The sequence below is a fragment of the Salmo salar genome, chromosome ssa16 (assembly GCF_905237065.1).
Source record: "Salmo salar chromosome ssa16, Ssal_v3.1, whole genome shotgun sequence".
NCBI classification, from domain to species: domain Eukaryota; kingdom Metazoa; phylum Chordata; class Actinopteri; order Salmoniformes; family Salmonidae; genus Salmo; species Salmo salar.
The window spans coordinates 77,132,810-77,154,455 of NC_059457.1; the positions used below are offsets into that span (position 1 = coordinate 77,132,810).

Genomic DNA, 21,646 nt, shown 5'->3' on the forward strand with positions numbered 1-21,646 from the left:
TTATTAAATGTGTTTTTATTATTAATAATAATAGTATCTCTTTAACTAACATTGCAGGTACATAATAAAAAACGAAATGAATCAGAAACAGGAGAGACAACAGAACCGTAATCTTGTCTCAAAATTGTGAAAGTGCCTGGAATAATTCTGTGCTATATATTATTAATTATGATCATCATTAATATCATTATTATGATTACCAGAAAGGTTCATAAAACAAGTTTGCCACTCACTCTGAAAATGCAAACGTATTTTTTTATGAATGTGGCTAGATTGTCTTCATCTTATTATCATTTTTGATTTATATACACAATGTCATAGAATACAGGAAATCCACACCTTAAAGGAGCTCTGTCTCGAATGTATCAAACGTTACTGTGTTTTCTGTTGGGTCAGGCAGGTATGACAGTTGGAAATTGACGTTCTTCTCAGTGATATACCAAGCAGCCAACTGAGTACAGTACATTGAAGAAAAAAGTTAAACCAAACGGAAATTGAAAAACCAATCATTTTTGCAGACCGAGGGGGACATAGACATCTCTTACAGAGTTTACTCATTGTGTATAGGTTAATACTTTGCATAATGTGTGGCACTACAAGGGACTGAATACACTACCTCACTGTTTCTGTTTAGTAGCTGCTAGCACTATGAAGTATCAATAAAACAACGTTACGATATCAGATATTACAGTATATCGAACACCCGTGTCGGATCCCGTAAATGATCGTGTCTTACTTCATAGGGTTAGCCTCACAAGAACTATGTATGAAATGATTGTGGATTGTATGAGAGCACAGTCTCTCACTTTCTTTCTTAGGTTTCCTTGGAGACTGTTTACATCAGTGTAACCATGGCAATGTTATAGGGACATGCGTTGGGTCAGGACCGACCCAACACAGGCCTACTCTCCCCACTAAAGCGCCTCCCAACCAGGCTTTATCAAGTCCTGGTAAAAGAACAACGTTGGGGTCTTTGAGTAGCTCTTATTGTTGCTTAATGGGACTTCATGACATCATATTTTGGCCAATCTGAAACTGGTAAAGCCCTAAAACAAGCCCTAATGTGGATCATGTGGTGTGGATTTCAGATCTTTTTTCTTCACAAGCACAATTTTAGCTTTGGTCTCACTTGCTTGAAAAATAATGAGGATAATCTTGACTTTTCCCGTACCACTACGGACCATTGGATATTTGAATGGGTTTAAATTGAATTTCAGAGGAATCAAAATGGATGAGCATTTATTTGTCACTATGTGTGGAGATACATTTCTCTTGGGTCGAACTCCATGATTTGCTCCTGTATTTTGGTCCGTTTGACAGACTGTCACATGATATGCTAAACATTTCTTCTTCTAGGAACATATGACAACAACACTCTGAACATATCTTGGAAGTCAACTGTGTTCAGTGTGTCGTCTTTTCAAAATGGCTGCTGTCCTTCTCCATAGAAATCAGGGAGGCACTACATCGAGGTTATCTGGTATTCATGTGCGGTGGGGAAATGAAGATACTTTTCACGAATCTGCTTTGATGAACGTTTTCGAGTGTGAACAGTGTTTCTTCTTTTTAAATACATTGACATATATCATAGGTTGAATACATCTAGTTACTATGCACACTCCTCTGTTATGGAAAAGTCTTCAAAACACAAATATACATTGCCCCCCCACCCAACAATGATATTAGGACTTGATGAAAACATCTCAAATTATTTTATATTTTTTCATCTTTCCACTAAGATAAGACATTTAGTGAAGGATTCAAACATCCACTTTGTCTGCTATGCAATTAGGGAACTGCATAGCAAAATAATGTAGAAAACAGAATGCATGTTACTCTATTTCTGTCATTAGTGGGATGAAATGTGAATAAGTATGTACTTCCAAGCAAATATTTTTGTTACAAAAATATACTTTCTCATAAAATAATACACATAGTTGTTCTTAGGGCGATATATGTCTCTGTTAAGCTGAACAGAAAGGCTGTCTTTTGAAAAGAGCATGTCACTATGTTTGCGAAAGCTGCAAAACTTGCACACCAAGTCTAGCACCAGTCTCTATGGTGTCCTGGTGGGTTGGTTCATCTATTCATATCTTGCATACTCCCAGGCCTCTTCATCTGTTGCATAATCTAGTTGTGTTTAATAAGAGTCCCAAATAAAAGAAGATTCCATCTATGTAACCAGGACAACAAAAAAGGACATTTTCTTTCGAATGAAACATCAAAACTTTCCCGCTACAATGCCATAACTGTTAAAAAACAAAGAGCGTTCAAACTACACCAGTTACACTAAAAGTCAAGATCAAAATTACAACAGATCAGCCAATAGACCTCAAAGACCATCGTTTCACTTTCATACCCAAATACAAAAAAATTCAAACCATAAATCCAAACAAACGTAGAAATTTGATGATAAAAACTGGTGAATGAAAGGTCAAAGAAAAACAACAGAAAAATACTGACGCTATAAAGAAATATAAAATATATATACAAGACCCTGTATTCCTTGAGTTTCTGGGTAAATGAACATCGGCATGGTGTCTGTGTGTACAGGCATTTCAAACCAAACGGGTTCTCCTTTTCACGCCAAATCCTCCTTAGTCCTTGTCAAACAAATGTCGTCTTAGTCTGACAGAATGACTTGTCCTGTGTTGGTGATTTCCCCCTGTGAATCCTGGTGCAAATTCCACAGCAGCAGTCTCTAGTCCACTAATGGTCTCCGTAGCAACACCCCCTCCACCACCATCACCACACACTCTGCCAGCTAGTTCTCCCTCTACATACAATATATCCCATCTGTCCCTATGCCAGCCTGGTGCTGTCACCAGATGACACTGGATATACTGGTCTCGCGTGGCAGCAGCGGTAACATGGCGTTATTGGCGTGTGCCTCCTCGATGCTCTGTTCTCTGGGTGTCCTGGCCTGGCCGTGGGGCCTCTGTCCGTTGATCAGAGTCATAGGGATGTTGCAGTAGGTGTGCTGGTCACCCAGGGTGGAGAGGGGAGGCAGGCTGCTGCCAGGGGCCATGTCGTACTCGTAGCTGCGGTAGTAATGTTTCTGCTGCCTCATCTGGGTGTGGTAGTTGACAGTGGAGTTGTGGAAGGTGCTCCGCAAGTCCGGGTGCGCCGTGGCCATGGCGGTGGAGGTGGCGGCTGCCATGGAGATGGCGGAGACGGTCTGGAGCTCGCCAAAAGGGCCCTGCTCGCTGACGTCCAGCACCTGCTCGTTGCTGATGATGGGCTCCATGTGCTTGAAGGGCATCTCGTACTGCAAGTGTTTCCAGAAGTTGGAGCTGAGCTTGTTGCTCTTGGGGCCACGCCACTTGATGACGGTCAGCATCTTGATGGTGTGTTTGAGCGCTTCCACTTCCTGGTAGTTCATGATGCCATGCAGCTCGGCACACTCAATCAGAATCACCTTGATCTCCCCGGTGACCAGCATGTTCCGGAGGCGGGTCTCCAGCTCGAAGATGCTCCAACCCCGCCGCACCACATAATTGGGTGTCATGACGATGATGAGGCGCTTGGATTGGTCAACACAGCGCGCCACGTCCTCGATATAGGCTGGAGAGAGGGAAGGAGAGGCATACAGAGAGAGGGGGGAGGGAAGGAGAGGGATACAGAGAGAGGGGGGAGGGAAGGAGAGGGATACAGAGAGAGAGAGGAGGGAAGGAGAGCGAGAGAAAAAGAAAGAGGCAAGAAAGATATGAAGGAAGTTACAGTATGAAATAATAACACAGCTAAATATAAATATATCATATATATATATATTCTAGTCTGTATGTATAGTATGTAAAACATGGTCTATCATCCACTGGTTGATGCTGCCTGCTATTGTCTTTTATTTAGTTTGACTAGCTAAATAGGATATTTAAATGGAAGTGTATAAATCTAATGCATCATAACAGGATATAGAGCATGCATTTAACATTTAAAAAAATCTATATTGAGAAAAACAGAGAGAATGAGAAATAAGTCAACAAACACAAAACACACTAACATCAGACAATATGTTGACCTATCAGACCCCATAAACACACTGACATCAGACAATATGTTGACCTATCAGACCCCATAAACACACTGACATCAGACAATACGTTGACCTATCAGACCCCATAAACACACTGACATCAGACAATACGTTGACCTATCAGACCCCATAAACACACTGACATCAGACAATACGTTGACCTATCAGACCCCATAAACACACTGACATCAGACAATACGTTGACCTATCAGACCCCATAAACACACTGACATCAGACAATACGTTGACCTATCAGACCCCATAAACACACTGACATCAGACAATACGTTGACCTATCAGACCCCATAAACACACTGACATCAGACAATACGTTGACCTATCAGACCCCATAAACACACTGACATCAGACAATACGTTGACCTATCAGACCCCATAAACACACTGACATCAGACAATACGTTGACCTATCAGACCCCATAAACACACTGACATCAGACAATACGTTGACCTATCAGACCCCATAAACACACTGACATCAGACAATATGTTGACCTATCAGACCCCACAGCCTTGTTAAACACACTGACATCAGACAATATGTTGACCTATCAGACCCCATAAACACACTGACATCAGACAATATGTTGACCTATCAGACCCCATAAACACACTGACATCAGACAATACGTTGACCTATCAGACCCCATAAACACACTGACATCAGACAATACGTTGACCTATCAGACCCCATAAACACACTGACATCAGACAATACGTTGACCTATCAGACCCCATAAACACACTGACATCAGACAATACGTTGACCTATCAGACCCCATAAACACACTGACATCAGACAATACGTTGACCTATCAGACCCCATAAACACACTGACATCAGACAATACGTTGACCTATCAGACCCCATAAACACACTGACATCAGACAATATGTTGACCTATCAGACCCCATAAACACACTGACATCAGACAATATGTTGACCTATCAGACCCCATAAACACACTGACATCAGACAATATGTTGACCTATCAGACCCCATAAACACACTGACATCAGACAATATGTTGACCTATCAGACCCCATAAACACACTGACATCAGACAATACGTTGACCTATCAGACCCCATAAACACACTGACATCAGACAATACGTTGACCTATCAGACCCCATAAACACACTGACATCAGACAATACGTTGACCTATCAGACCCCATAAACACACTGACATCAGACAATATGTTGACCTATCAGACCCCATAAACACACTGACATCAGACAATATGTTGACCTATCAGACCCCATAAACACACTGACATCAGACAATATGTTGACCTATCAGACCCCACCGCCTTGTTAAACACACTGACATCAGACAATATGTTGACCTATCAGACCCCATAAACACACTGACATCAGACAATATGTTGACCTATCAGACCCCATAAACACACTGACATCAGACAATATGTTGACCTATCAGACCCCATAAACACACTGACATCAGACAATATGTTGACCTATCAGACCCCATAAACACACTGACATCAGACAATACGTTGACCTATCAGACCCCATAAACACACTGACATCAGACAATATGTTGACCTATCAGACCCCATAAACACACTGACATCAGACAATATGTTGACCTATCAGACCCCATAAACACACTGACATCAGACAATATGTTGACCTATCAGACCCCATAAACACACTGACATCAGACAATATGTTGACCTATCAGACCCCATAAACACACTGACATCAGACAATATGTTGACCTATCAGACCCCATAAACACACTGACATCAGACAATATGTTGACCTATCAGACCCCATAAACACACTGACATCAGACAATATGTTGACCTATCAGACCCCACCGCCTTGTTAAACACACTGACATCAGACAATATGTTGACCTATCAGACCCCATAAACACACTGACATCAGACAATATGTTGACCTATCAGACCCCATAAACACACTGACATCAGACAATATGTTGACCTATCAGACCCCATAAACACACTGACATCAGACAATATGTTGACCTATCAGACCCCATAAACACACTGACATCAGACAATATGTTGACCTATCAGACCCCATAAACACACTGACATCAGACAATACGTTGACCTATCAGACCCCATAAACACACTGACATCAGACAATACGTTGACCTATCAGACCCCATAAACACACTGACATCAGACAATACGTTGACCTATCAGACCCCATAAACACACTGACATCAGACAATACGTTGACCTATCAGACCCCATAAACACACTGACATCAGACAATATGTTGACCTATCAGACCCCATAAACACACTGACATCAGACAATATGTTGACCTATCAGACCCCATAAACACACTGACATCAGACAATATGTTGACCTATCAGACCCCATAAACACACTGACATCAGACAATATGTTGACCTATCAGACCCCATAAACACACTGACATCAGACAATATGTTGACCTATCAGACCCCATAAACACACTGACATCAGACAATATGTTGACCTATCAGACCCCATAAACACACTGACATCAGACAATATGTTGACCTATCAGACCCCATAAACACACTGACATCAGACAATATGTTGACCTATCAGACCCCATTAACACACTAACATCAGACAATATGTTGACCTATCAGACCCCATAAACACACTGACATCAGACAATATGTTGACCTATCAGACCCCATAAACACACTGACATCAGACAATATGTTGACCTATCAGACCCCATAAACACACTGACATCAGACAATATGTTGACCTATCAGACCCCATAAACACACTGACATCAGACAATATGTTGACCTATCAGACCCCATAAACACACTGACATCAGACAATATGTTGACCTATCAGACCCCATAAACACACTGACATCAGACAATATGTTGACCTATCAGACCCCATAAACACACTGACATCAGACAATACGTTGACCTATCAGACCCCACAGCCTTGTTAAACACACTGACATCAGACAATACGTTGACCTATCAGACCCCATAAACACACTGACATCAGACAATACGTTGACCTATCAGACCCCATAAACACACTGACATCAGACAATACGTTGACCTATCAGACCCCATAAACACACTGACATCAGACAATATGTTGACCTATCAGACCCCATAAACACACTGACATCAGACAATATGTTGACCTATCAGACCCCATAAACACACTGACATCAGACAATATGTTGACCTATCAGACCCCATAAACACACTGACATCAGACAATATGTTGACCTATCAGACCCCATAAACACACTGACATCAGACAATACGTTGACCTATCAGACCCCATAAACACACTGACATCAGACAATATGTTGACCTATCAGACCCCATAAACACACTGACATCAGACAATATGTTGACCTATCAGACCCCATAAACACACTGACATCAGACAATATGTTGACCTATCAGACCCCATAAACACACTGACATCAGACAATATGTTGACCTATCAGACCCCATAAACACACTGACATCAGACAATATGTTGACCTATCAGACCCCACCTTAAACACACTGACATCAGACAATATGTTGACCTATCAGACCCCATAAACACACTGACATCAGACAATATGTTGACCTATCAGACCCCATAAACACACTGACATCAGACAATATGTTGACCTATCAGACCCCATAAACACACTGACATCAGACAATATGTTGACCTATCAGACCCCATAAACACACTGACATCAGACAATATGTTGACCTATCAGACCCCATAAACACACTGACATCAGACAATATGTTGACCTATCAGACCCCAGCCTTGTAAACACACTGACATCAGACAATATGTTGACCTATCAGACCCCATAAACACACTGACATCAGACAATATGTTGACCTATCAGACCCCATAAACACACTGACATCAGACAATATGTTGACCTATCAGACCCCATAAACACACTGACATCAGACAATATGTTGACCTATCAGACCCCATAAACACACTGACATCAGACAATATGTTGACCTATCAGACCCCATAAACACACTGACATCAGACAATATGTTGACCTATCAGACCCCATAAACACACTGACATCAGACAATATGTTGACCTATCAGACCCCATAAACACACTGACATCAGACAATATGTTGACCTATCAGACCCCATAAACACACTGACATCAGACAATACGTTGACCTATCAGACCCCATAAACACACTGACATCAGACAATATGTTGACCTATCAGACCCCATAAACACACTGACATCAGACAATATGTTGACCTATCAGACCCCATAAACACACTGACATCAGACAATATGTTGACCTATCAGACCCCATAAACACACTGACATCAGACAATATGTTGACCTATCAGACCCCATAAACACACTGACATCAGACAATATGTTGACCTATCAGACCCCATAAACACACTGACATCAGACAATATGTTGACCTATCAGACCCCATAAACACACTGACATCAGACAATATGTTGACCTATCAGACCCCATAAACACACTGACATCAGACAATATGTTGACCTATCAGACCCCATAAACACACTGACATCAGACAATATGTTGACCTATCAGACCCCATAAACACACTGACATCAGACAATATGTTGACCTATCAGACCCCATAAACACACTGACATCAGACAATATGTTGACCTATCAGACCCCATAAACACACTGACATCAGACAATATGTTGACCTATCAGACCCCATAAACACACTGACATCAGACAATATGTTGACCTATCAGACCCCATAAACACACTGACATCAGACAATATGTTGACCTATCAGACCCCAGCTTTAAACACACTGACATCAGACAATATGTTGACCTATCAGACCCCATAAACACACTGACATCAGACAATATGTTGACCTATCAGACCCCATAAACACACTGACATCAGACAATATGTTGACCTATCAGACCCCATAAACACACTGACATCAGACAATATGTTGACCTATCAGACCCCATAAACACACTGACATCAGACAATATGTTGACCTATCAGACCCCATAAACACACTGACATCAGACAATATGTTGACCTATCAGACCCCATAAACACACTGACATCAGACAATATGTTGACCTATCAGACCCCATAAACACACTGACATCAGACAATACGTTGACCTATCAGACCCCATAAACACACTGACATCAGACAATACGTTGACCTATCAGACCCCATAAACACACTGACATCAGACAATATGTTGACCTATCAGACCCCATAAACACACTGACATCAGACAATATGTTGACCTATCAGACCCCATAAACACACTGACATCAGACAATATGTTGACCTATCAGACCCCATAAACACACTGACATCAGACAATATGTTGACCTATCAGACCCCATAAACACACTGACATCAGACAATATGTTGACCTATCAGACCCCATAAACACACTGACATCAGACAATACGTTGACCTATCAGACCCCATAAACACACTGACATCAGACAATATGTTGACCTATCAGACCCCATAAACACACTGACATCAGACAATATGTTGACCTATCAGACCCCATAAACACACTGACATCAGACAATATGTTGACCTATCAGACCCCATAAACACACTGACATCAGACAATATGTTGACCTATCAGACCCCATAAACACACTGACATCAGACAATATGTTGACCTATCAGACCCCATAAACACACTGACATCAGACAATATGTTGACCTATCAGACCCCATAAACACACTGACATCAGACAATATGTTGACCTATCAGACCCCATAAACACACTGACATCAGACAATACGTTGACCTATCAGACCCCATAAACACACTGACATCAGACAATATGTTGACCTATCAGACCCCATAAACACACTGACATCAGACAATACGTTGACCTATCAGACCCCACAGCCTTGTTAAACACACTGACATCAGACAATACGTTGACCTATCAGACCCCATAAACACACTGACATCAGACAATACGTTGACCTATCAGACCCCATAAACACACTGACATCAGACAATACGTTGACCTATCAGACCCCATAAACACACTGACATCAGACAATATGTTGACCTATCAGACCCCATAAACACACTGACATCAGACAATATGTTGACCTATCAGACCCCATAAACACACTGACATCAGACAATATGTTGACCTATCAGACCCCATAAACACACTGACATCAGACAATATGTTGACCTATCAGACCCCATAAACACACTGACATCAGACAATACGTTGACCTATCAGACCCCATAAACACACTGACATCAGACAATATGTTGACCTATCAGACCCCATAAACACACTGACATCAGACAATATGTTGACCTATCAGACCCCATAAACACACTGACATCAGACAATATGTTGACCTATCAGACCCCATAAACACACTGACATCAGACAATATGTTGACCTATCAGACCCCATAAACACACTGACATCAGACAATATGTTGACCTATCAGACCCCACAGCCTTGTTAAACACACTAACATCAGACAATATGTTGACCTATCAGACCCCATAAACACACTGACATCAGACAATATGTTGACCTATCAGACCCCATAAACACACTGACATCAGACAATATGTTGACCTATCAGACCCCATAAACACACTGACATCAGACAATATGTTGACCTATCAGACCCCATAAACACACTGACATCAGACAATATGTTGACCTATCAGACCCCACAGCCTTGTTAAACTGTATGTTCTAAACTGCTGATCTAATGGCTATTAGAGACCTACTGAGTCACAATAACTTCATAGTGATAACAATATGAGAGAAATTGATCTGTGGGTAGGTGTGTGTGTTTGTGTGTGTGTGTGTGTGTGTGAGAGAGAGAGAGAGAGAGAGAGAGAGAGAGCGAGAGCTAGTGTCTTGTTTTGTGTGTGTGTGTGTGTGTGTGTGTGTGTGTGTATGTCTACTATGTGTTTGTGTGTGTGTGTGTGTGTAGGGAAACACACTATACAAGCTGCCCTTTCTAAACACAGTGTTTCTCATGTGTAACAGTATAAATCATAGAGCCAAATGTAGCCATTGTGCGTGTGCCCTACATGCCAGAAGAGCAGAGACTGCTAAAGCCTGCTGTTAGTGAGGCTGCTGGGGTCCTGTCAGAAACAAAGACTCTTCCACTACAGGTTGACAGGATTAACTAAGCTTCCCTTTCTAATCAAAGAGCCCCTACTGTGAGAGGTGCTGCTCTCTGAGCCAACAAGGCTGGCCATCTCTCTCTCTCTCTCTCTCTCTCTCTCTCTCTCTAGCTCTCTCTCTCACTCTTTCTCTCTCTCCCTCCCTCTCCCTCCCTCTCCCTCTCTCCATCTCCCTTTCTCCCTCTCACTCCCTCTCACTCACTCCAACTCATTGTGCACCCCTCTACATCTCCCTTGCCCTCCGTATCTCTCCTTCTTGTCTCCCTCCAACCCTTGGGGAGGTTAAAACTCAAAAGAGCTTTTCTCTTTTATGCCTTATGCTCAGCTGAGCCCCTGGGGATAGAGGAGAGCAAGAGAGCAGGCTGATTAGCAGGAGCATAGAGAACAAATCCCTCTCATCAACTCACTATGATAAGTCAGTCCGGATGTTCTCTGTAATTGGACTTTAACGCTGGCAAACACAAGACCCCTTTCCACCCTCTACTATCTCTCTCTCTGCTTCTCTGCTTCTCTGCCTCTTTCTCTCTCTGCTTCTCTGTCTCTGGTTCTCTGCTTCTCTGTCTCTATCTGCTTCTCTGCCCCTCTCTCTCTCTGCTTCTGTCTCTCTCTGCTTCTCTGTCTCTCTATCTCTCTGCTTCTCTGCTTCTCTGCCTCTCTATCTCTCTGCTTCTCTGCTTCTCTGCCTCTCTATCTCTCTGCTTCTCTGCTTCTCTGCCTCTCCTCTCTCTGCTTCTCTGTCTCTGTGTCTCTCTGCTTCTCTGTCTCTCTCTCTGCTTCTCTGTCTCAATCTATCTCTGCTTCTCTGCTTCTCTCTCTGTCTCTCTCTCTGTCTCTCTCTGTCTCTCTCTCTGTCTCTGTGTCTCTCTCTGCTTCTCTCTCTGTCTCTCTGCTTCTCTGTCTCTGCCTCTCTCTGCTTCTCTGTCTGTCTGTCTCTGCTTCTCTCTGTCTCTCTCTCTCTGTCTCTCTCTGTCTCTCTCTCTGTCTCTATCTCTCTCTGTCTCTCTGTGTCTCTCTCTGTCTCTCTCTGTCTCTCTGTCTCTCTCTAAGCCTCTTTCCTCTCTGATGGTCTTTTTAGAGTAGCACAGTTGGTGTGGCTGGTTGTGGCTGGGTGAGGCTGGGTGTGGTTAGTTGTGGCTGCTTGTGACAGGATATGGCTGGTTGTGGTTAGTTGTGGCTGGTTGTGGCAGGTTGTGGCTGGTTGTGGCAGGTTGTGGCTGGTTGTGGCTGGTTGTGGTTAGTTGTGTCAGGTTGTGGCTGGTTGTGGCAGGTTGTGGCTGGTTGTGGCTGGTTGTGGTTAGTTGTGCCTGGTTGTGTCAGGTTGTGGCTGGTTGTGGCAGGTTGTGGCTGGTTGTGGTTAGTTGTGCCTGGTTGTGTCAGGTTGTGGCTGGTTGTGGCTGGTTGTGGCAGGTTGTGGCTGGTTGTGGTTAGTTGTACCTGGTTGTGGTTAGTTGTGGCTTGTTGTGGCTGGTTGTGGTTAGTTGTGGCTGGTTGTGGTTAGTTGTGCCTGGTTGTGGATAGTTGTGGCTGGTTGTGGTTAGTTGTGCCTGGTTGGGGTTAGTTGTGGCTGGTTGTGGTTAGTTGTGGCTGGTTGTGGTTAGTTGTGGCTGGTTGTGTCAGGTTGTGGCTGATTGTGTCAGGTTGTGGCTGGTTGTGGTTAGTTGTGTCAGGTTGTGGCTGGTTGTGGTTAGTTGTGGCTGGTTGTGGCTGGTTGTGGTTAGTTGTGGCTGGTTGTGGCTTGTTGTGGTTAGTTGTGGCTGGTTGTGGCTGGTTGTGGTTAGTTGTGGCTGGTTGTGGCTGGTTGTGGTTAGTTGTGGCTGGTTGTGGCTGGTTGTGGTTAGTTGTGGCTGGTTGTGGTTAGTTGTGGTTAGTTGTGGCTGATTGTGGCTGGTTGTGTCAGGTTGTGGCTTGTTGGGTCAGATTGTGGCTGGTTGTGGCTGGTTGTAGTTGGTTGTGGCTGGTTGTGGCTGGTTGTTGCAGGTTGTGTCAAGTTGTGGCTGGTTGTGGCAGGTTGTGGCTGGTTGTGGTTAGTTGTGGCTGGTTGTGTCAGGTTGTGGCTGGTTGTGGCTGGTTGTGGCAGGTTGTGGCTGGTTGTGGTTAGTTGTGGTTAGTTGTGGCTGATTGTGGCTGGTTGTGTCAGGTTGTGGCTTGTTGGGTCAGATTGTGGCTGGTTGTGGCTGGTTGTAGTTAGTTGTGGCTGGTTATGGCTGGTTGTTGCAGGTTGTGTCAGGTTGTGGCTGGTTGTGGTTAGTTGTGGCTGGTTGTGGTTAGTTGTGGCTGGTTGTTGCAGGTTGTGTCAGGTTGTGGCTTGTTGGGTCAGATTATGGCTGGTTGTGGCTGGTTGTGGTTAGTTGTGGCTGGTTGTGGCTGATTGTGGCTTGTTGGGTCAGATTGTGGCTGGTTGTGGCTGGTTGTGGTTAGTTGTGGCTGGTTGCGGTTAGTTGTGGCAGGTTGTGGCTGGTTGTGGCTGGTTGTGCCTGGTTGTGGTTAGTTGTGGCTGGTTGTGGCTGGTTGTGGTTAGTTGTGGCTGGTTGTGGCTGGTTGTGGATAGTTATGGCTGGTTGTTGCAGGTTGTGTCAGGTTGTGGCTGGTTGTGGCTGGTTGTGATTAGTTGAGGCTGGTTGTGGCTGGTTGTGGCTGGTTGTGGTTAGTTGTGGTTAGTTGTGGCTGGTTGTGTCAGGTTGTGGCAACCAGCTGGTTGTGGCTGGTTGTGGTTAGTTGTGACTGGTTGTGGCTGGTTGTGGTTAGTTGTGGCTGGTTGCGGTTAGTTGTGGCTGGTTGTGTCAGGTTGTGGCAACCAGCTGGTTGTGGCTGGTTGTGGTTAGTTGTGACTGGTTGTGGCTGGTTGTGGTTAGTTGTGGCTGGTTGCGGTTAGTTGTGGCAGGTTGTGGCTGGTTGTGACTGGTTGTGGTTAGTTGTGGCTGGTTGTGGCTGGTTGTGGCTGGTTGTGGTTAGTTGTGGTTAGTTGTGGCTGGTTGGGGTTAGTTGTGGCTGGTTGTGGTTAGTTGTGAATGGTTGTGGTTAGTTGTGGCTGGTTGTGGTTAGTTGTGGATGGTTGTGCCTGGTTGTGGTTAGTTGTGGCTGGTTGTGGTTAGTTGTGCCTGGTTGTGTCAGGTTGTGGCTGGTTGTGGCTGGTTGTGGCTGGTTGTGGTTAGTTGTGGCTGGTTGTGTAAGGTTGTGGCTGGTTGTGGTTAGTTGTGGCTGGTTGTGGATAGTTGTGGCTGGTTGTGCCTGGTTGTGGCTGGTTGTGGCTGGTTGTGGTTAGTTGTGGCTGGTTGTGGCTGGTTGTGGCAGGTTGTGGCTGGTTGTGGTTAGTTGTGCCTGGTTGTGGTTAGTTGTGGCTGGTTGTGGCGGGTTGTGGCGGGTTGTGGTTAGTTGTGGCTGGTTGTGTCAGGTTGTGGCGGGTTGTGGCTGGTTGTGGCTGGTTGTGGTTAGTTGTGCCTGGTTGTGGTTAGTTGTGGCTGGTTGTGGTTAGTTGTGGCTGGTTGTGGCTGGTTGTGTCAGGTTGTGGCTGGTTGTGGTTAGATGTGGCTGGTTGTGGTTAGTTGTGGCTGGATGTGTCAGGTTGTGGCTGGTTGTGTCAGGTTGTGGCTGGTTGTGGCTGGTTGTGGCTGGTTGTGGTTAGTTGTGGCTGGTTGTGTCAGGTTGTGGCTGGTTGTGGTTAGTTGTGGTTAGTTGTGGCTGATTGTGGCTGGTTGTGTCAGGTTGTGGCTGGTTGTGTCAGATTGTGGCTGGTTGTGGTTAGTTGGGGTTAGTTGTGTCAGATTGTGGCTGGTTGTGGTTAGTTGGGGTTAGTTGTGGCTGGTTGTGGCTGGTTGTGGCTGGTTGTGTCATGTTGTGGTTAGTTGTGGCTGGTTGTGGCAGGTTGTGGCTGGTTGTGTCATGTTGTGGTTAGTTGTGGCTGGTTGTGGCTGGGTGTGGTTAGTTGTGGCTGGTTGTGGTTAGTTGTGGCTGGTTGTGGTTAGTTGTGGCTGGTTGTGGTTAGTTGTGGCTGGTTGTGGTTAGTTGTGGCTGGTTGTGCCTGGTTGTGGTTAGTTGTGGCTGGTTGTGGTTAGTTGTGGTTCGTTGTGGCTAGTTGTGGTTAGTTGTGGCTGGTTGTGGTTAGTTGTGGCTGGTTGTGTCAGGTTGTGGTTAGTTGTGGCTGGTTGTGGCAGGTTGTGGCGGGTTGTGGCGGGTTGTGGCTGGTTGTGGCTGGTTGTGGTTAGTTGTGTCAGGTTGTGGCTGGTTGTGGCAGGTTGTGGCTGGTTGTGGCTTGTTGTGTCAGGTTGTGTCTGGTTGTGGCTGGTTGTGTCAGGTTGTGGCTGGTTGTGGTTAGTTGTGGCTGGTTGTTGCAGGTTGTGTCAGGTTGTGGCTGGTTGTGGCTGGTTGTGTCATGTTGTGGTTAGTTGTGGCTGGTTGTGGCTGGTTGTGGTTAGTTGTGGCTGGTTGTGGTTAGTTGTGACTGGTTGTGGCTGGTTGTGGTTGGTTGTGGCTGGTTGTAGTTAGTTGAGGCTGGTTGTGGCTGGTTGTGGCTGGTTGTGGTTAGTTGAGGCTGGTTGTGGCTGGTTGTGGTTAGATGTGGCTGGTTGTGGTTAGTTGTGGCAGGTTGTGGCTGGTTGTGGTTAGTTGTGGCTGGTTGTGTCAGGTTGTGGCTGGTTGTGGCTGGTTGTGGCTGGTTGTGGTTAGTTGTGGCTGGTTGTGTAAGGTTGTGGCTGGTTGTGGTTAGTTGTGGCTGGTTGTGGATAGTTGTGGCTGGTTGTGCCTGGTTGTGGCTGGTTGTGGCTGGTTGTGGTTAGTTGTGGCTGGTTGTGGTTAGTTGTGGATGGTTGTGCCTGGTTGTGGTTAGTTGTGGCTGGTTGTGGTTAGTTGTGCCTGGTTGTGTCAGGTTGTGGCTGGTTGTGGCTGGTTGTGGCTGGTTGTGGTTAGTTGTGGCTGGTTGTGTAAGGTTGTGGCTGGTTGTGGTTAGTTGTGGCTGGTTGTGGATAGTTGTGGCTGGTTGTGCCTGGTTGTGGCTGGTTGTGGCTGGTTGTGGTTAGTTGTGGCTGGTTGTGGCTGGTTGTGGCAGGTTGTGGCTGGTTGTGGTTAGTTGTGCCTGGTTGTGGTTAGTTGTGGCTGGTTGTGGCGGGTTGTGGCGGGTTGTGGTTAGTTGTGGCTGGTTGTGTCAGGTTGTGGCGGGTTGTGGCTGGTTGTGGCTGGTTGTGGTTAGTTGTGCCTGGTTGTGGTTAGTTGTGGCTGGTTGTGGTTAGTTGTGGCTGGTTGTGGCTGGTTGTGTCAGGTTGTGGCTGGTTGTGGTTAGATGTGGCTGGTTGTGGTTAGTTGTGGCTGGATGTGTCAGGTTGTGGCTGGTTGTGTCAGGTTGTGGCTGGTTGTGGCTGGTTGTGGCTGGTTGTGGTTAGTTGTGGCTGGTTGTGTCAGTTTGGTTGTGGTTAGTTGTGGTTAGTTGTGGCTGATTGTGGCTGGTTGTGTCAGGTTGTGGCTGGTTGTGTCAGATTGTGGCTGGTTGTGGTTAGTTGGGGTTAGTTGTGTCAGATTGTGGCTGGTTGTGGTTAGTTGGGGTTAGTTGTGGCTGGTTGTGGCTGGTTGTGGCTGGTTGTGTCATGTTGTGGTTAGTTGTGGCTGGTTGTGGCAGGTTGTGGCTGGTTGTGTCATGTTGTGGTTAGTTGTGGCTGGTTGTGGCTGGGTGTGGTTAGTTGTGGCTGGTTGTGGTTAGTTGTGGCTGGTTGTGGTTAGTTGTGGCTGGTTGTGGTTAGTTGTGGCTGGTTGTGGTTAGTTGTGGCTGGTTGTGCCTGGTTGTGGTTAGTTGTGGCTGGTTGTGGTTAGTTGTGGTTCGTTGTGGCTAGTTGTGGTTAGTTGTGGCTGGTTGTGGTTAGTTGTGGCTGGTTGTGTCAGGTTGTGGTTAGTTGTGGCTGGTTGTGGCAGGTTGTGGCGGGTTGTGGCGGGTTGTGGCTGGTTGTGGCTGGTTGTGGTTAGTTGTGTCAGGTTGTGGCTGGTTGTGGCAGGTTGTGGCTGGTTGTGGCTTGTTGTGTCAGGTTGTGTCTGGTTGTGGCTGGTTGTGTCAGGTTGTGGCTGGTTGTGGTTAGTTGTGGCTGGTTGTTGCAGGTTGTGTCAGGTTGTGGCTGGTTGTGGCTGGTTGTGTCATGTTGTGGTTAGTTGTGGCTGGTTGTGGCTGGTTGTGGTTAGTTGTGGCTGGTTGTGGTTAGTTGTGACTGGTTGTGGCTGGTTGTGGTTGGTTGTGGCTGGTTGTAGTTAGTTGAGGCTGGTTGTGGCTGGTTGTGGCTGGTTGTGGTTAGTTGAGGCTGGTTGTGGCTGGTTGTGGTTAGATGTGGCTGGTTGTGGTTAGTTGTGGCAGGTTGTGGCTGGTTGTGGTTAGTTGTGGCTGGTTGTTGCGGGTTGTGGCTGGTTGTGGCGGGTTGTGGCGGGTTGTGGTTAGTTGTGGCTGGTTGTGGTTAGTTTTGGCTGGTTGTGGCTGGTTGTGGCTGGTTGTGTCAGGTTGTGGCTGGTTGTGGTTAGATGTGGCTGGTTGTGGTTAGTTGTGGCTGGTTGTGTCAGGTTGTGGCTGGTTGTGTCAGGTTGTGGCTGGTTGTGGCTGGTTGTGGCTGGTTGTGGTTAGTTGTGGCTGGTTGTGTCAGGTTGTGGCTGGTTGTGGTTAGTTGTGGTTAGTTGTGGCTGATTGTGGCTGGTTGTGTCAGGTTGTGGCTGGTTGTGTCAGATTGTGGCTGGTTGTGGTTAGTTGGGGTTAGTTGTGTCAGATTGTGGCTGGTTGTGGTTAGTTGGGGTTAGTTGTGGCTGGTTGTTGCAGGTTGTGGCTGGTTGTGGCTGGTTGTGGCAGGTTGTGTCATGTTGTGGTTAGTTGTGGCTGGTTGTGGCAGGTTGTGGCTGGTTGTGTCATGTTGAGGTTAGTTGTGGCTGGTTGTGGCTGGTTGTGGCTGGGTGTGGTTAGTTGTGGCTGGTTGTGGTTAGTTGTGGCTGGTTGTGCCTGGTTGTGGTTAGTTGTGGCTGGTTGTGGTTAGTTGTGGCTGGTTGTGCCTGGTTGTGGTTAGTTGTGGCTGGTTGTGGTTAGTTGTGGCTGGGTGTGTCAGGTTGTGGTTAGTTGTGGCTGGTTGTGGCGGGTTGTGGCCGGTTGTGGCTGGTTGTGGCTGGTTGTGGTTAGTTGTGGTTGGTTGTGGCTGGTTGTGGTTAGTTGAGGCTGGTTGTGGCTGGTTGTGGTTTGTTGTGGCTGGTTGTGGTTAGTTGTGGCTGGTTGTGGTTAGTTGTGGTTAGTTGTGGCTGGTTGTGTCAGGTTGTGGCTGGTTGTGGCAGGTTGTGGCTGGTTGTGGCTTGTTGTGTCAGGTTGTGTCTGGTTGTGGCTGGTTGTGTCAGGTTGTGGCTGGTTGTGGTTAGTTGTGGCTGGTTGTTGCAGGTTGTGTCAGGTTGTGGCTGGTTGTGGCTGGTTGTGTCATGTTGTGGTTAGTTGTGGCTGGTTGTGGCTGGTTGTGGTTAGTTGTGGCTGGTTGTGGTTAGTTGTGACTGGTTGTGGCTGGTTGTGGTTGGTTGTGGCTGGTTGTAGTTAGTTGAGGCTGGTTGTGGCTGGTTGTGGCTGGTTGTGGTTAGTTGTGGCTGGTTGTGGCTGGTTGTGGTTAGATGTGGCTGGTTGTGGTTAGTTGTGGCAGGTTGTGGCTGGTTGTGGCTGGTTGTGGTTAGTTGTGGCTGGTTGTGCCTGGTTGTGGTTAGTTGTGGCTGGTTGTGGCTGGTTGTGGTTAGTTGTGGCTGGTTGTGGTTAGTTGTGCCTGGTTGTGGATAGTTGTGGCTGGTTGTGGTTAGTTGTGCTTGGTTGTGGTTAGTTGTGGCTGGTTGTGTCAGGTTGTGGCTGATTGTGTCAGGTTGTGGCTGGTTGTGGTTGGTTGTGGCTGGTTGTAGTTAGTTGAGGCTGGTTGTGGCTGGTTGTGGCTGGTTGTGGTTAGTTGTGGCTGGTTGTGGCTGGTTGTGGTTAGATGTGGCTGGTTGTGGTTAGTTGTGGCAGGTTGTGGCTGGTTGTGGCTGGTTGTGGTTAGTTGTGGCTGGTTGTGCCTGGTTGTGGTTAGTTGTGGCTGGTTGTGGTTAGTTGTGGCTGGTTGTGCCTGGTTGTGGTTAGTTGTGGCTGGTTGTGGTTAGTTGTGGCTAGTTGTGTCAGGTTGTTGTTAGTTGTGGCTGGTTGTGGCAGGTTGTGGCAGGTTGTGGCTGGTTGTGGTTAGTTGTGTCAGGTTGTGGCTGGTTGTGGCTGGTTGTGGCAGGTTGTGGCTGGTTGTGGTTAGTTGTACCTGGTTGTGGTTAGTTGTGGCTGGTTGTGGCTGGTTGTGGTTAGTTGTGGCTGGTTGTGGTTAGTTGTGCCTGGTTGTGGATAGTTGTGGCTGGTTGTGGTTAGTTGTGCTTGGTTGGGGTTAGTTGTGGCTGGTTGTGGTTAGTTGTGGCTGGTTGTGGTTAGTTGTGGCTGGTTGTGTCAGGTTGTGGCTGATTGTGTCAGGTTGTGGCTGGTTGTGGTTAGTTGTGTCAGGTTGTGGCTGGTTGTGGTTAGTTGTGGCTGGTTGTGGCTGGTTGTGGTTAGTTGTGGCTGGTTGTGGCTTGTTGTGGTTTGTTTTGGCTGGTTGTGGCTGGTTGTGGTTAGTTGTGGCTGGTTGTGGCTGGTTGTGGCTGGTTGTGGTTAGTTGTGGCTGGTTGTGGCCTGTTGTGGTTAGTTGTGGCTGGTTGTGGTTAGTTGTGGTTAGTTGTGGCTGATTGTGGCTGGTTGTGTCAGGTTGTGGCTTGTTGGGTCAGATTGTGGCTGGTTGTGGCTGGTTGTAGTTAGTTGTGGCTGGTTGTGGCTGGTTGTTGCAGGTTGTGTCAAGTTGTGGCTGGTTGTGGCAGGTTGTGGCTGGTTGTGGTTAGTTGTGGCTGGTTGTGTCAGGTTGTGGCTGGTTGTGGCAGGTTGTGGCTGGTTGTGGTTAGTTGTCGTTAGTTGTGGCTGATTGTGGCTGGTTGTGTCAGGTTGTGTCTTGTTGGGTCAGATTGTGGCTTGTTGTGGCTGGTTGTAGTTAGTTGTGGCTGGTTGTGGCTGGTTGTTGCAGGTTGTGTCAGGTTGTGTCAGATTGTGGCTGGTTGTGGTTAGTTGTGGCTGGTTGTGGTTAGTTGTGGCTGGTTGTTGCAGGTTGTGTCAGGTTGTGGCTTGTTGGGTCAGATTGTGGCTGGTTGTGGCTGGTTGTGTCAGGTTGTGGCTGGTTGTGGTTAGATGTGGCTGGTTGTGGTTAGTTGTGGCTGGTTGTGTCAGGTTGTGGCTGGTTGTGTCAGGTTGTGGCTGGTTGTGGCTGGTTGTGGCTGGTTGTGGTTAGTTGTGGCTGGTTGTGTCAGGTTGTGGCTGGTTGTGGTTAGTTGTGGTTAGTTGTGGCTGATTGTGGCTGGTTGTGTCAGGTTGTGGCTGGTTGTGTCAGATTGTGGCTGGTTGTGGTTAGTTGGGGTTAGTTGTGTCAGATTGTGCCTGGTTGTGGTTAGTTGTGGCTGGTTGTGGTTAGTTGTGACTGGTTGTGGCTGGTTGTGGTTGGTTGTGGCTGGTTGTAGTTAGTTGAGGCTGGTTGTGGCTGGTTGTGGCTGGTTGTGGTTAGTTGTGACTGGTTGTGGCTGGTTGTGGTTAATGTGGCTGGTTGCGGTTAGTTGTGGCTGGTTGTGGCTGGTTGTGGCTGGTTGTGCCTGGTTGTGGTTAGTTGTGGCTGGTTGTGGCTGGTTGTGGCTGGTTGTGGCTGGTTGTGGTTAGTTGTGGCTGGTTGGGGTTAGTTGTGGCTGGTTGTGGTTAGTTGTGAATGGTTGTGGTTAGTTGTGGCTGGTTGTGGTTAGTTGTGTCTGGTTGTGCCTGGTTGTGGTTAGTTGTGGCTGGTTGTGGTTAGTTGTGCCTTGTTGTGTCAGTTTGTGGCTGGTTGTGGCTGGTTGTGGCTGGTTGTGGTTAGTTGTGGCTGGTTGTGGTTAGTTGTGACTGGTTGTGGCTGGTTGTGGTTGGTTGTGGCTGGTTGTAGTTAGTTGAGGCTGGTTGTGGCTGGTTGTGGCTGGTTGTGGTTAGTTGTGGCTGGTTGTGGCTGGTTGTGGTTAGATGTGGTTGCTTGTGGCAGGTTGTGGCTGGTTGTGGCTGGTTGTGGTTAGTTGTGGCTGGTTGTGCCTGGTTGTGGTTAGTTGTGGCTGGTTGTGGTTAGTTGTGGCTGGTTGTGGTTAGTTGCGGCTGGTTGTGGTTAGTTGTGGCTAGTTGTGTCAGGTTGTTGTTAGTTGTGGCTGGTTGTGGCAGGTTGTGGCTGGTTGTGGCTGGTTGTGGTTAGTTGTGTCAGGTTGTGGCTGGTTGTGGCTGGTTGTGGCAGGTTGTGGCTGGTTGTGGTTAGTTGTACCTGGTTGTGGTTAGTTGTGGCTGGTTGTGGCTGGTTGTGGTTAGTTGTGGCTGGTTGTGGTTAGTTG

General features: G+C 46.7%; 1 protein-coding gene across 2 annotated transcripts in view; it reads right to left on the reverse strand.

Annotated features, from left to right (window-relative positions):
* Positions 1 to 21,646, reverse strand: part of LOC106574938 (interleukin-1 receptor accessory protein-like 1-B) — a 332,683-nt gene continuing 311,037 nt past the window's right edge. For both annotated transcript variants that reach the window (XM_045697956.1, XM_045697955.1), the window contains one exon: positions 1 to 3,564. In XM_045697956.1, coding sequence (XP_045553912.1) covers positions 2,822 to 3,564 — 743 coding nt within the window. In that variant the 3' untranslated portion in view covers positions 1 to 2,821. The remainder of the gene's footprint in view (positions 3,565 to 21,646) is intronic.